The sequence below is a fragment of the Labrus bergylta genome, chromosome 10 (genome assembly GCF_963930695.1).
Source record: "Labrus bergylta chromosome 10, fLabBer1.1, whole genome shotgun sequence".
Taxonomy (NCBI): domain Eukaryota; kingdom Metazoa; phylum Chordata; class Actinopteri; order Labriformes; family Labridae; genus Labrus; species Labrus bergylta.
This window is the reverse complement of record NC_089204.1, coordinates 25746000-25760252: the sequence shown is the minus strand read 5'-3', so window position 1 is coordinate 25760252 and position 14253 is coordinate 25746000. Positions and strand designations below refer to the sequence as shown.

At 41.9% G+C, this 14253-nt stretch overlaps 2 protein-coding genes across 3 annotated transcripts; one reads left to right on the top strand and one right to left on the bottom strand.

The window, feature by feature from the left end:
• Positions 1-729: 729 nt before the first annotated feature.
• Positions 730-7344, bottom strand: eloal (elongin A, like). The gene is made up of 11 exons (XM_020654887.3): positions 7214-7344; positions 6197-6253; positions 5990-6102; positions 5011-5893; positions 4824-4923; positions 4576-4737; positions 4387-4484; positions 3938-4118; positions 2823-2937; positions 1111-1217; positions 730-1004 (listed from the first exon to the last, which is right to left on the bottom strand). Exons 1-11 carry the CDS (start codon positions 7289-7291, stop codon positions 943-945), a joined length of 1956 nt encoding a protein of 651 aa, XP_020510543.2. The 5' UTR covers positions 7292-7344; the 3' UTR covers positions 730-942.
• Positions 7345-8853: 1509 nt separating this feature from the next.
• On the top strand, positions 8854-13164 carry klhl31 (kelch-like family member 31). Of its 2 annotated transcripts, none has more exons than XM_020654873.3 (3): positions 8854-8986; positions 10148-11353; positions 11447-13164. In XM_020654873.3, the coding sequence occupies exons 2-3, from the start codon at positions 10179-10181 to the stop codon at positions 12177-12179; spliced, it is 1908 nt and encodes a 635-aa protein (XP_020510529.1). In that variant the 5' UTR covers positions 8854-8986; positions 10148-10178; the 3' UTR covers positions 12180-13164. The 2 variants fall into 2 exon arrangements, with proteins under 2 accessions (XP_020510529.1, XP_065815776.1); XM_065959704.1 differs by having other exon boundaries at positions 8886-8986; positions 10151-11353.
• The last annotated feature ends 1089 nt before the right edge of the window (positions 13165-14253 follow it).

Below are 14253 nucleotides of genomic sequence, written 5' to 3'. Positions count from 1 at the left end.
CCAGACCAGTAAGGGGCCCACAATCTTGAAACCACAGCAGAATGTGCAAATTTTGCAATGACTGTAGGAAACCTCCCTAAGGGGACCCCACCTGACAGCACTCACACTCATTGCCTTTCTTAGCGTTGCGTGCATTATTGCTGTGAAAACCAAAGTTTGTCAATGAAAGTCAACAAAGTTAAATGTAACAGGAAGAAAGAGGAAGCAGAGGAAGCGTTGGGACAATGGCAGACATAATGGTGATTAATGCAGGTTGTACGGTCCCCCAATTATGTCTTGCCCGGGGCCCCAACAGACTCTAGAATCGCCACTAGGGGGCGCACACCCTGTGTGCAAAGGCTATGGTCCTCGAAGTGGGTGACTCGGGTTTGAGTCCGACCTCTGGCTTCTTTCCTGCACGCTGTTCCCCACTCTCTCTCTCCCTCTGGTTTCCGACTCTTCCCACTGTCCTGTTTCTCCAATGGAGGCATACAAAGCCCAAAAATAAACCATAAAAAAACAAAGTATCTAGTTGTATCACTTAGAATTTCATGGTTTAGTGTTACAAGAGTTTAGAGGAAACAAATCACATTCACTGAAATTAACAGTTTTGTGTGTAAGAAGGAGGAATTTGCACATATTGAAAAGCGTGACACTTTTCTAGAGATCCTCTAGAGGGAGCCAACCCCCATTAAATAACCTTCCAAACACTGAAATAGACAAAAAAAGATGGAAAGACAAAAAATAAGATCACGTTTGCTCATTTCATCGTCCATTTAATAGTGAAGAAAAATTCACAGTTATAAAGAAAATAAACTAACTAAGTATTTAGACAAACAACACAGAGTAATCAAAGGAGAGAATAACAGGCCTTCTCCTGTCCTGAGTTAATGAATGAATGAATGAATGAGTGCACTTTCACCACATCCACACACAGTCGTTAGCAGGATCATATAAGAGGGTTTATCTGCGTCCCAGCTGTTTCTTAAAGGCCTTCAAGGACTTTGCCATCATCGGAGCAACCCCTGCGTGAACAACAGGAACAATAAGATTACGATTGTAAGACTCTTCATGTTAACGTGATGACCATCTCGGTATGCTTTAAACATCTTTTCAGCTTTGTGAGCTCACTTGTTTTCTTGCGAGGGTCTTGAGTATTTCCAGACCCTGAACTGGTGCTGCTGGGTCTGCTGGGCTCATCACAACTCGTCCTCGGTCTGATGTCTTGAACCTTAACACTTGACAAAATAATAGAAACAGTGTTACTCACATGTCAAAAACAACGCATATGAAACAACAGAATGTTAAGGTCAGTAAATAAAAAAATTATATACTTTTTCAATACCACGTTTTAAATTGCTAAAATCTCTGATTTCTTAATGAAAAGTATTGCAAAATGTTTAAAATCCCAACATCATATGGTGGGGCCTGTGGTGATTCCCACCCCTTATTTTAACCCCTAGTGGCAGATAGCAGTGAGTGTCCATTCAAATTCAAAGGGCGTCAAAAATGGACGTTTCTTAAAGTCCATTTGGCGTCTCACAGAGGAGCAAAAGTTACGTTTGTGTCTCTTAGAAACAGAGCGAGAGCAGAGGAGGTGACACGGTCTAAATTGATAAGAATATTAGCAACATTTAAATAGTGAAATGCTGCGAACATATTCATGCAACTTAAACAGCGTGCAGGAGTTTTCTGGCATATTTTGAAATAAAAAACAAGAAATTATCTCAAACTGGGTGCTCAGAAGGACTTACATGTTTGTTCCTGTGGTATCCAAACAGGTGTTGCTAAAATGCGATTTTTACTAGCATTGTACTACAGTTTGAAATTCTGATACTGCGACTCTAGGGCTGGTGAGAAAAACATCCCATGTCATGATGACTGTTGAAAACAAAGGCTGTGCTAACCAGAGTCAAACCAGTTTATCCAGCACATTGCTCCAATTCCTGTGTTCGGCTAAGCTCGCCCAAAAAGCACGTCAGCCGCAGTTATCTCATGAGTGTCTGACAGATTATGACTCTGCGTATAGCTGCCCATGAGTGATGAGTTTGAAGGTAAGAGGAGCAGAGCAAGCGCGAGGATTAAAGGTGAAAACACTCAATAAGGCCTTCATGTACCTGGATATATCATTGTTTTTAAGAAATGTGTCGATAACAGAAAACTATTTGTCCGTTTTTTAAATAAAGGATCATGTTTTTACTTATATTGAATTTCTATTTCAAAATAATATTCATGTCATCCCTACTGACAGTTCGGTTGTGTTTTAAACTATTCCATCAGGTAGTAAACATCTGTTGGCATTCGCAACAACAAATATTATTCATCAAACTCATTTTGTATTAAATGTGTTTACTGGGCGCCGACGGCCTAGCAGTTAGGTTGAGCCCCATGCACAGAGGATTTAGTCCTCCAAGGTAAATGGTAAATGGACTTGAGCTTGTACAGCGGTTTTCTAGTCTACTGACTACTCGAAGTGTTTTTTACACCGCAGGTCACACCTACACATTCACACACTGATGGTAGAGGCTGCTGAGTAAAGTGAACATCTGAAGTAACTAATCCCATTCATACACCGCACACAAAGCAGCGGGAGCAACTTATGGTTAAGTGTCTCGCCCAAGGACGCATCAGACATGTGGCAGCAGGAGCTGTACTTCTGTTTAAGAGACGCCCGACTATACCATCTGAGACAACTGTTGGCCCAGGTTCAAATCCAGCCTTTTGCTCCTTCCCCTTAAAGCAGCAGTTTTAAATAATATGAACTGATTAACTGATTAAACAGTCTGAAGCAAAGTGTTAACCCTGTGCAGATACCTCTGTGTGTTGTTGATGTCGACACTCACCTGCTCTTGGGCGGCTGAGGCTGCTGAACTGCAGTTCCATGAATTTCCTGCTGAATTCGCACATCTCTTGGTGGCTTTGCTACAGTATGTATAAAAGCCATCTTCACCTGCCGGCCTAAAAAAAAACAGAATGTCATAAGAGTTAACATTATTATTTTCCTTCACGACTATGTACACTAGTGGTTCTTCACTTGTCTAGCCTCAGGACCCATCACCAACTTCTGTGAAAAATCACAACACAAATGTCAGATATTTTTCGACTAATCAAACGGTACAAAACTTTTGACAGAAGCAAGAAACAACAAACATGGCACACATTCACGACCCACGGAGAATGGCTCCGCAACCCGCCTCTGGGTCCCGAACCACATGTCCAATATTTCATTGACAATTTGATATCACATCTGTCCCTGTCTCTGAATTTGTGAACGGGATCCAAACAAAAAAGACACATTTGACATTTTCCCAGTCATCTCTTTCTTTCTGTCTCTCCCACTTTCCAAACCTAACACGGTTAAGAGCAGATGGCTGTCCGTCACGGGTCTGGTTTTGCTCGAGGTTTCTGCCTCTTTAAAGAGGAAATATTTAACATTCCCCTGTGGTCTAAATGAAACATCTGTGCTGTGCTTTGGTGAAAATATAACATGAATCAAGCACCAGAGGAGGTCTGTGTGAACCAGCTCTCTCAGAACGCTCCGTTTTGGTGTGTGTGTCTCTTTAAATGCAATGAGGCCCCCCCCGAGTTTCACCACTGTGACATCACAAGGAGAGCACATTTGAAACGGAGACTTTTTTCTCTGTGTTGTCAGACTTATGCAGACCACAAACAAAGGACTGGATGGGTTGATTTCACATTTTGTGGGTCTGTGGACACTCAGGTTACCCAAATATATGTTCAAAAACACTGTCAAAGTGGAGTTTTTCAAAATATTTCCCCTTTAAGGAAGTTTTTCTTTGCCACTGTTAGTTCACTAAAAGTTGCTCAGTGCTGTGGCTCACGGTGGATTAATGTTGGGTCTTTGGAAATAACATAAGAGTGCATTCTAGACCGGCTGATTTTGCAAAGTGTGAATTAGTGCTACATAAATATTGATTGATTGACGTCGAGTCTACACCTTTTGGTTTGGTTTGATGTGCAGAGACGATGCTTTTGGTCAGCCTCTGGAGTTTCCTCTCTCTTTCCGCAGACAGCCTGATGTACATCTCTTTCCAGGATTCATACTCCTGAAGTTTAGAGTCTTTAAAGTCCCTCTGACAATGTTTCCCCCACAGGTCATCCGTCTGCCCGACATAGATCTGCAGAAAACAAACAAAAGAAGTCCTTAGAGCAAATACACACCTAGAAGCTCGGACAAATTTACCAAAATGGGGAGAGTGGAACGGTAAACTTTGTCTGTTTGTCGAATGATTTCCAGCTGCTCTGGGGGAAACAGGTTTATCTTAAAACGTTGGCCAATCAGTGTGAGTGTGTGTGTGTGTGTGTGTGTGTGTGTGTGTGTGTGTGTGTGTGTGTGTGTGTGTGTGTGTGTGTGTGTACTAAGTGTATTCATGTTCACAGTCTTACTGGGTTGCATTCTTCGATGCGTAGCAGCTGCTCAGGCGTACACCTCTCCAGCACGGGCTGCAGGATTTCAAACGGGACTCCTCCGGTTTCATACAGCACTGAGAAGAGATTTGTGCTCCTCAATAAGAATCAAAAAAACTCACAGCAAATAAAAAAATAAATAAAAACTATTCTCTAGGCTTCACTCACAGTTGATATTATTCTGCAGAGTGCGGACACACTGCTGGTGCAGGCTCATCATGGTCGGGAGGAAGACGGTCTTGTTACCGGAGTACACCTGCATCTTCTTGTTTAGTCGTTGACACGTGAAGACTGCCGAGTCATCGTCACAGAAATCAGGCTCCTTCTCCACTTGAAGACAAAACAAATGGGAGCGTCAAAATGCAAAAAAACAAACAAACATACATTTTAAATTAAATCTTGATTTTTTTTTTTACCTCTCCTCTCAAAGTACTCGTCACAGGAAGGTTTTTCATATTCAGGTAGGACAGCAGGTAAAGGAATGTTAATCAGGTCCATGATAGAGCTTTTAAACTTCTAAAACACAACAGATTATAAGTCAGTGTTAATCCATCAATACCTGTACTGTATGAGCTACATTTTGAAGATCATTACCAGGTATACCTGCTTTGGAGAATCAACATTGACTTCCTCTTTGAATTTCTTGGGCCTTTTCTTCACTGCAGATTTTTCCTTCCTCTTGCAAACGTTCACATCATAGTTCAAGCAGGACTCAAAAGACATGGAGTGCTCCTCGGGGTCTTTCTCTTCGCCTCCTTGCTTTAGTTTGGCCTTCTTGTTTTTATGCGCCGCATCTTCTGCTTCTCGTGTCGTGTGTTTCTCTTTGCTTTTTCTTTTCCTCTTTTTGTGTTTGTCCTCTGAATCCCTCGATATATCCTTGACGTTGGCAGGTTGTGAGGGTTTTGAGAAATTGTCCTCGGAGTCAAATGAAAAAGAGTCTTTTCTTCCTTTTGGAGACGGATCTGATGTCTTACATTTCTTTCTTGACTCTTTTTCTGACTCAAACCTTCCACTTTCAGAGCTTCTTTTACGTTTGTCCTTAGAATGAGAGCTTGATTTGTGCCGAGTGTCCCCTGAGCTTTTGTTTGCTGACAAAGTGTCACCACCTCTTGATTTGCTGTCCCTCTGTTCAGTTTTCTTCTTCTTGGAAACCCCTGAATTGTCCATTTTATCCTCTTCAAATTCAACTTTCTCTTCGCAGACTTCATTCGGAGACATACTCTTGTTTTCCTTTTGACCTTTTTCTCGACTTTCACGTTGATCCTTTAGTGTTTTCTGTTCTTCGCATCGGTTCTCTGAATCAGCTTTCCTGTAACTCTTCTTACACACGTCCTCACCTGAAGAAGAATCGTGACTCTTGCTGCGCGACGTGAAGCGATTGTTGTTTAAATCCTCCACCACTGAACTGTTGTTATTTTCACACTCGTGGTCGTTCGTTTTTTCTTTAGCAGACAAACTCTCTGACGCCTCACCATCTTCTGTTTGGCTTCATTCAAACAGGTAAACAGAACATTTAGCACAATCAAACACATCGTAGAGTTTATGATTTCATAAAACTAAAATAAGGTTAAATTAAGTTCACCTCGTGGAGTCCTTTGGGACCAATCTCTTCCAGCCTCTAACCAGCGACTTTGCAATTTCTCCAGCTTGTTCGTGTCTGCGTAATGAGTTTACCGTTTTGCCAATACCAGTTACCTAAATTATTTACAGACACGAGGTCAGAGCACCAAACGGAAAAATGTTGCATGCAAAATGTACTAACAATCAATCTTGGTGAAAAAAGACTCACAGCAAGAATGTCTAATGTGATTTCCAAATCCTTGAGTTTCTGTAAAATTTTTACAACCTAAAAAAAAAAGAAAAAAAAAGAGAGAGAGAAAGAGACAACATGTGAATTTCAGTGTGGTTTAATACATGTTGAGGACTTCAAAGTGAAGAAAACTCCACATGCCAAATATGGTCATCCTGGCTTTGGGACGCCAACAGTTGCTGATTGTGCATTCAAAGCAGAATCTATGTATGGGAACTACACACACCCACTTAGGCTGCTCCGTTTACTGCGCACTATAAATGGATAACACTACTGCTGTCTGTTAAAGCCACAATATACAACTCAATAAGTCTTTTCCTAAGTGCATTTGACTTACTGTTCAACTTTCATGTATGCAAGTGTTGCATGAAACTTAAAATCGGCCAGTTTACAACTTTATTCTATGCGTAAAAGTGGCTGAAGACACCCTGCAGACAGCTTCCCCACCTCCACTGTTGATGGACAGCAGCCATAAGTTGAACAGCTGGAGGAGTCGCCAATTTTAGCAGCAAAGCAGCCTGCGGTAAAGTGCTGCAAAATGTGTGGCTACAAGAAGCAGAGCACATGTCAGTGACCGAGACAGCTCTCAATCAGCTCCTGAGCGAGCGCCATCAAAGAGAGCGTAACGGAAAAGACAAATAACCGCGAGGGCCCCTGGAGATTACATGAAATCCAGGGGGAAGTAAACGGGTTTAAAGCCTAACGTGCACCGGTGTCATGTGGTGTTTGTTAAACAAGTTGGCTACAATGTTTACTTTGAAGGAACAAATCCATGGATGAAAAATGGCTGAATGTGTTAAACCAATTAAAAACAGAGTAGCCTACGTTTCTAAATCGCATGGAAGTTTTTGGAGGAACTTATGGCCATATCGTTAAATCCTTTAAACCACAAACAAAATGTGAAGAAACACGAAGTCTAGGTGTGCAGGTGTTTTCCCTCTTAAGTTACGGCGTGTTTCTTGTGTGCACTGCTGTGAAAAGAAGAGTTGTATCTACCGTCGCAGACTCTGCAGTGTCTGAGAGCTGAAGTTTGAACCGCATGACTTTCTTCACCACATCAGAGCTGCTGGCCATCACGGTGACTCACGTGCAACCGTCCACGCACACCGGGCAGCGCGCGCCCATTGATGACACTATTATAATGGGCGGAACCCCGGGGGGGACATGACATGAGTTTATTATGCAGAGTGCGTAGATTGTTTTAATTATGTAAAGGAAATCAAGTCCATATGATATTTTTTGATCATATTTTTGCAGATATTCTGATGTTAGAGAAATGAAAATAGTTCTGACTCCTCCCTCAGGGCCTCTTTACCTGCAGGCCTCTTTACCTGCAGGTGACTCTTTGGGGCAACGAAAGAGAGATATTTCTAATGGTTTAATCAGAAACAACATTAGGTGTGCAGATTTAGAGATGACATCATGATCCTTAAAGCCTAAATCCTGCTCTGCTAGAATGAAGCCGAATAACTGTACAATCTCTAAAACCACAACTCTTATTGTACACACGCTGTTTATTTATTTATTTATTTATTTATTTATTTACATTGGATCCCCATTAGTTGTTACCACAGTAACAACTATTTTTCCTTGGGTCCATAAAAAAAGAAAACAAGACAAAAAACAAGATCAATCAAATACACAAAATACAAAAACAATCTCAAACAAACCAAAGCACAAATACAATTCATAGTGTCATGAACACAGATGGTTAAAGCAGTAGTTTACGATAATAAGTATCGTAAATTTACTTTTAAGTCAATCAAATATCATTCACATACAAGATGTTTCATGAAGATCAAACTGATTTGTGTTCCTTAATCACTTTTTAAAGGTCATCTTATTATTCATCTGGGTAGAGTTTAGTTTATTCCAGTTTCACATCGCCCTATACATGACAGCTCTCTTTAAATCATTGTTAGGAGTAACGTGAAGTGCTCATAAAGGCTCGTTTTAGTCATAATTATTATGTCTATTATTTGTGTATGTAAGGTGGGAGTAAAGTTATATGTAGCTTTTTGACAAATATAAATGTTTCTTATAAACTGGACCAGGCTGCAAGTCTCTGTTGGTGACATATATACAAAGAATATAAGTCAGATATGTGCACCTTTCAAGTTTTATAAACCAACAGTTTTCCAAAGTGATAGCCTTCTGTTTGATATTTTTAAGGTCTCATCCAGTAGTCAAGGTGATATTGCCTTGTATTTTTTTTCATACAACAAAAAGTAATTCATTTTGGATGATTGCACTCTGTGGGTTGCCAGTTTTGCTCAGTATTGAGCAGGCGACCCATTTACAGAGTAATCGTCCTTGAGGCATGGTCGCAGGTTCGACTCCCCCTACCTTCCCCACATTTCCTATATCAGCTTTCCATTCAAATAAAGGAAAATAGGCCAAAACATGTAAAACAAAAAAAAATCTAATGAACATCACTGAAAGGAAATGTAAGTTATAAACAAAGGACAATTAAACTCTTCCCATGTCAACCTGTTGGGGATGTAGCATGAACACCCTCTGTATGTTGACATCAAACGATTTGGGGCTATCGTAGGACACTATGTGGGGCTGTGGGGGGGGTGATGGGGGGTGTATATGGTCCCTGCCCCCTGCTGCATGCATTGCACAATACTTGATTGGCACTCACCCGCAGAGAGGAGGAGTTAGCTGCATGTCTCTTTCAGTGGGGGTGACTGCTGCTCTCTCTCTTCTGCTCCAGTAACTGGAGGCACAAGATCCTTGTTCACCAGCCTCAACTTCATTGATCAGGTAAGTGACGTTTTCTAATTGCATGTTTGATTGACATTTTAGCAGTAAAAAATGGCAGTTTGATGGGTTTCATGGCTGAAACCTGAAGTTTGTCATTTTGGAAAGGATACTTCACATATTCCTTGAAAGCTTTGACTGCAAGAAGCAAATAAGTGTGTGAAGCTGGTGACTTTTTGGTAAAATGAGTTTTCAAACATATGGCCTTAAGTTTGCTAGTGCTCGGAGTAACTTATCTGAAAAGTTATTAAACGTATACATCCTTTAGATTGGTTTAATTCCAGGTGTATTTAGGACAGACTTAAAACAGTTAAACTCGATTAAATAAAATGGGAAAAAAGAGAATTACGCCCTGATTTGAACTTAAACAATCAGAGGACATGAGGCCTGTTGCTCATGTCTCAAAGTCTATAAAAGGAACGTCATGGGAGAGGCGTCCAGCGATGCTATTCCTGGAGGTACTGGTGATAAAATGTGACAGATGCAAAGAGGGGGCATGTTGGCTCACTCTCTGGCCACAGCATCACCTGGCAACACACATGGTTTCAAAGGTGTCGGTTTGCGGTTTTGCCCAAAAAAATAAATCCACTTACTTCAGATTGTACAAACAAAAACCTTTTTGCCCTGAAATCCAACAAGTGAATTTGGTGATCTGCATCACTGCAAAGTTTGCAAACAGTTCATAAACAAGAGGCAAGAGCAACAGGGCCCCCATGAAGAATTCAAACATAGACATTAAAAAAAAGCTTCAGTATTGTGAAAGTGGCATGCTTTAAACTCCTCTGTATTTCCAAGAGCTTACTAGATCTGTAGTACGTGACCCCATCTGCCTGGCTGATACAACGCAATCTTTATCCAAATGTTTATGATGGAGACAAATGGGACATACACACCAATTTATCATTTTTAGACTATAATTTACTTTTGGAACCAATGAAGTTGTTTAAAGTAAATGAGAAAACTATAAAAAGTCAGTCAAATCAGTGCTAATATTGAGATTAACATAAACAAGTGTCTTTTTAATCAGTGGCATATAACTGATAATAAAAGGCACATGTTATTATGGAAAGGCAAGTGTATTTATGCAACATATTTCAGCAGAACGGGAATTCAAATGGCATTTTGTATCAGGGTTGTAATACTTTTTTTTGTTTGTTTCTTCAGAAGGTTTGGGCTGTGTACCGCTGCTACAGCCATGGCACCCAAAAAGAGCAAGACGACCAAGAAGAGCAAAGGAGACATAAATGAGATGACCATCATGGTGGAGGACAGCCCCATCAACAAGATCAATGGGTTAAACACTCTGTTGGAGGGAGGAAACGGCTTCAGCTGCATCTCGACCGAAGTCAACGATTCCGTGTACGCCCCGAACCTGCTGGAGGGTTTGAGCAACATGAGACAGGAGAGCTTCCTCTGTGATCTGACGGTCTCCACCAAGTCAAAGTCATTCGACGTCCACAAGGTTGTCATGGCCTCCTGCAGCGAGTACGTCCGAAACATCTTGAAGAAGGATTCGTCCCTCCAGAAGGTTGAGCTGAACGACCTGTCGCCGGTCGGCCTCGCCACTGCGATCACGTATGCTTACTCCGGAAAGCTGACCCTGTCCCTGTACAGCATCGGGAGCACGATCGCTGCCGCCATACTGCTGCAAATAGGCACTTTGGTAAAGATGTGCAGCGATTTCCTCATGCAGGAGCTCAGTGTGGAGAACTGCATGTACGTGGCCAACATCGCTGACGCCTACGACCTAAAAGAAACCAAAGAGGCGGCGCAGAAGTTCATGCGAGAGAACTTCATCGAGTTTTCCGAGATGGAGCAGTTCCTGAAGCTCACCTACGAGCAGATCAGCGACTTCCTCTCCGATGATTCCCTGCAGCTTCCCTCCGAGATCACGGCCTTCCAGATCGCCATGAAGTGGTTGGACTTCGACGAGAAGAGGTTGAAGTACGCGGCGGACCTCCTGACCCACATCCGCTTCGGCACCATCTCCGCCCAAGACCTGGTGAATCACGTCCAGAGCGTGCCCAGAATGATGCAGGACGCGGAGTGCCACCGTCTCCTCGTCGACGCCATGAATTACCACCTGCTGCCGTTCCAACAGAACATCCTCCAGTCACGGAGAACGAAGGTACGCGGCGGCCTGAGGGTGGTTCTCACAGTTGGCGGACGCCCGGCCTTGACGGAGAAATCTCTCAGCAAAGATGTGCTCTACAGAGATTCAGATAATGTGTGGAATAAGTTGACAGAAATGCCCGCAAAGAGCTTCAATCAGTGCGTTGCGGTGTTGGATGGCTTCCTTTACGTAGCAGGTGGTGAGGACCAGAATGATGCAAGAAACCAGGCCAAGCATGCCGTCAGCAACTTCTGCAGGTAAGAACTACCTTTTTTTTTTTTTTTTTTACAAATGTGTTGTAGAAGCTGCTGTAGAATTAAAAAACTAACCTCCAATCTCTCTCCCGTTAGATACGACCCACGATTCAACACTTGGAACCACTTGAGCAACATGATCCAGAGGCGTACCCACTTCAGTCTCAACACCTTCAATGGTCTCTTGTTCGCCATCGGAGGGCGGAATGGAGATGGTGTTCAGGCCTCGGTGGAGTGCTACGTGCCCTCGTCCAACCAGTGGCAGATGAAGGCGTCCATGGAGGTGCCCCGCTGCTGCCACGGAAGCTCCCTCATAGACGGCAAGATCCTTGTGTCAGGAGGTTACATCAACAACGCCTACTCCAGAGCCGTGTGCTCATACGACCCGTCGACCGACTCCTGGCAGGATAAGAGCAGCCTGAGCACACCTCGAGGCTGGCATTGCGCCGCCACGCTGGGCGACCGCGCCTACGTCTTCGGCGGCAGTCAGCTGGGAGGTCGCGGGGAGAGGGTGGATGTCCTCGCCGTCGAGTCTTACAACCCTCAAAACGGGCAGTGGAGCTACTGTACGCCTCTTCTCACAGGTGTGAGCACAGCAGGTATTTCCACTTTAAACAACAAGGTGTATCTCCTTGGGGGCTGGAACGAGGGCGAGAAGAAGTACAAGAAATGCATTCAGGTTTACAACCCTGACCTCAACGAATGGACTGAGGACGACGAGCTGCCAGAAGCTACAGTCGGCATTTCATGCTGTGTGGTCACCATCCCCACGCGGAAAACACGAGAGTCCAGAGCCAGTTCAGCATCTTCTGCACCAGTCAGTATATAAAGCATAAGGTGAAAGTAGTGGTGTAGTTTACATGTCAAAAGGTCTCCAGCTATTCTGTGGCAAAAATCTTTATTCCAGACTCTGTAAGTTGTCCCGTTTTTTATTTTTTATTAAAATGCTGATCAACTTTCTTTGGATAACAAAACTGAATAAAATACCAGGATTTCATCATTTTTAGACTGAAATTTCTTTTGGGGGCCAATCATACCACGTCGCTCAACATGTGCAAGCGCTCAGCAATGGCTGAAATGACTCACATTAAGTAAATCACTCATTTGCAGCATTTCTGAACATGCTACACTTTTGTCTTAATATAAGTCGTTTCAGCCGTTGTCAAAAGCTTCCACCTGTCGGCCACCGTACAGTCAGTGGTGTTGACTTCAATCAACCTTTTTTATACAGCAAATACAATGTTATTTACAACCCAATAATTACCAATTTAAAGGCAAACAATGCCGTTATCAAGGTTAATCTGCAACTCTATTTTTTTTACAAAGTGGATGAATTTAACAGAAGATTTAAATACACAGTTGTTAGTATTGAAGGATTTTGTGACAGTCTTGTTACTGGTGACTGTAGTTACTGTGATTTTCAAATACTTGACCAGAGTAATAAACGGGGAATAAACTGGAGCTGGATAAAGTGTTGGCATCACCTGCCAGGTGTGGGTGTGGATCATGATTAGAGTTCAAACACAGGAAAAACATATGTATCATGGACAGTACACTCAGCTGTGTTGTGTGATCGCTGTAAACACTATCGGGAATTCTGTTGGGAAAATGTTGGGATGATGTTGAAGGTTGAACGGGTTTGGATGTGATGGATATAAACTATTTTGTAAAAAAGAAAAAGAAAAATATAACTTAGGGAATGATGTATTTAGCCTGAGCTTTCCTGGAGATCTGTGTATGAATTCCCTGAATGCTCATGTCTTTTGATTTTTGTTTTTTTTTGTTTTTAAATTAAAGAAATGAAGTGTAAGCTACTCTGCGCCATGGTTCTTTATTTAAAATCATTTCATTTGACAGGGGGTAAACATATAATTACTAGGTACATGTTAGTTTTTGACCTCAATCATCAAACTCTCATGAGTTTAGAGGAAGGACTTTTTGAGATCATTCATTTCCTTTGAGATTTGCACGCTTGACCTTCTGTCTTCTATTGAACATTGCTGATTTCAAAGGTCATAAATCATGTTTATGTGAATCCAAGAGACTCTTAAAAATCGTGTATATTTCACATATCTTCCCACATTTTTTCGGTACATTTTCCTAAATATTTGTGGATAGCTGGCTGGTGTTTTTGTACACAACTAAATTGGACCCACCCTGAATTTCATTGGCCCCATGGGAGATTCATGCTACTAATATAGCTTTAAAGTCTGTCTGTAATCTAGCATAAAGAGAATACAACAGCAAAAGAGAGAGGAGAGCAGAGCTGAGCTGGGGATTAGTTCTGTCAACATACTTTGCATAGTGTGTGCAAGGAAACAGGGCTTCAGTAATATGAGCTTAATGAGTGCATGAAAGAGCTTTTCCCTATTACTGAAAGCATCATTGAGGTATCCTTTCCATTCAGCGCCAGTTTTATTTGCGTTCTAACAAACAGCTATCAAGGTCATTCTGTCAGCCAATCACGTGTTTGTAAATGATAGAGAAACAGAGCTGTAACTAACCCCAACTGTGAAGTTATTAAAGAAATAGTTTCAGGATCTCAAAACCTATTTTTTTTTATACGTTTTTCCCATTTGATTTGAACAGTAGATTTTCAGATTTGACCTTTCACTTCATACGTTTTTTTTTTGTTTTTGTCTCCATGGAACTGAAGTAGGCGGACTCAAAGGGGGACAAAAAAGGGAAGGTCAAATACTTCTTAGCACGTGCACCGGTGGACCACATGTGTCCTCTCATGTGTGATTTACTGCATTAGGCTTTTATTATTATCTTAAAATACAAAACAAGAGAAAAGGAACACTTGAATCAACAATAATCAATAAAATGTTAAAATGAAGCGTCCTCCTACGATCTCTGTTTAAAACAACTTCTGAGGCAGTTTAGGATTTCTGGGGTTTAAA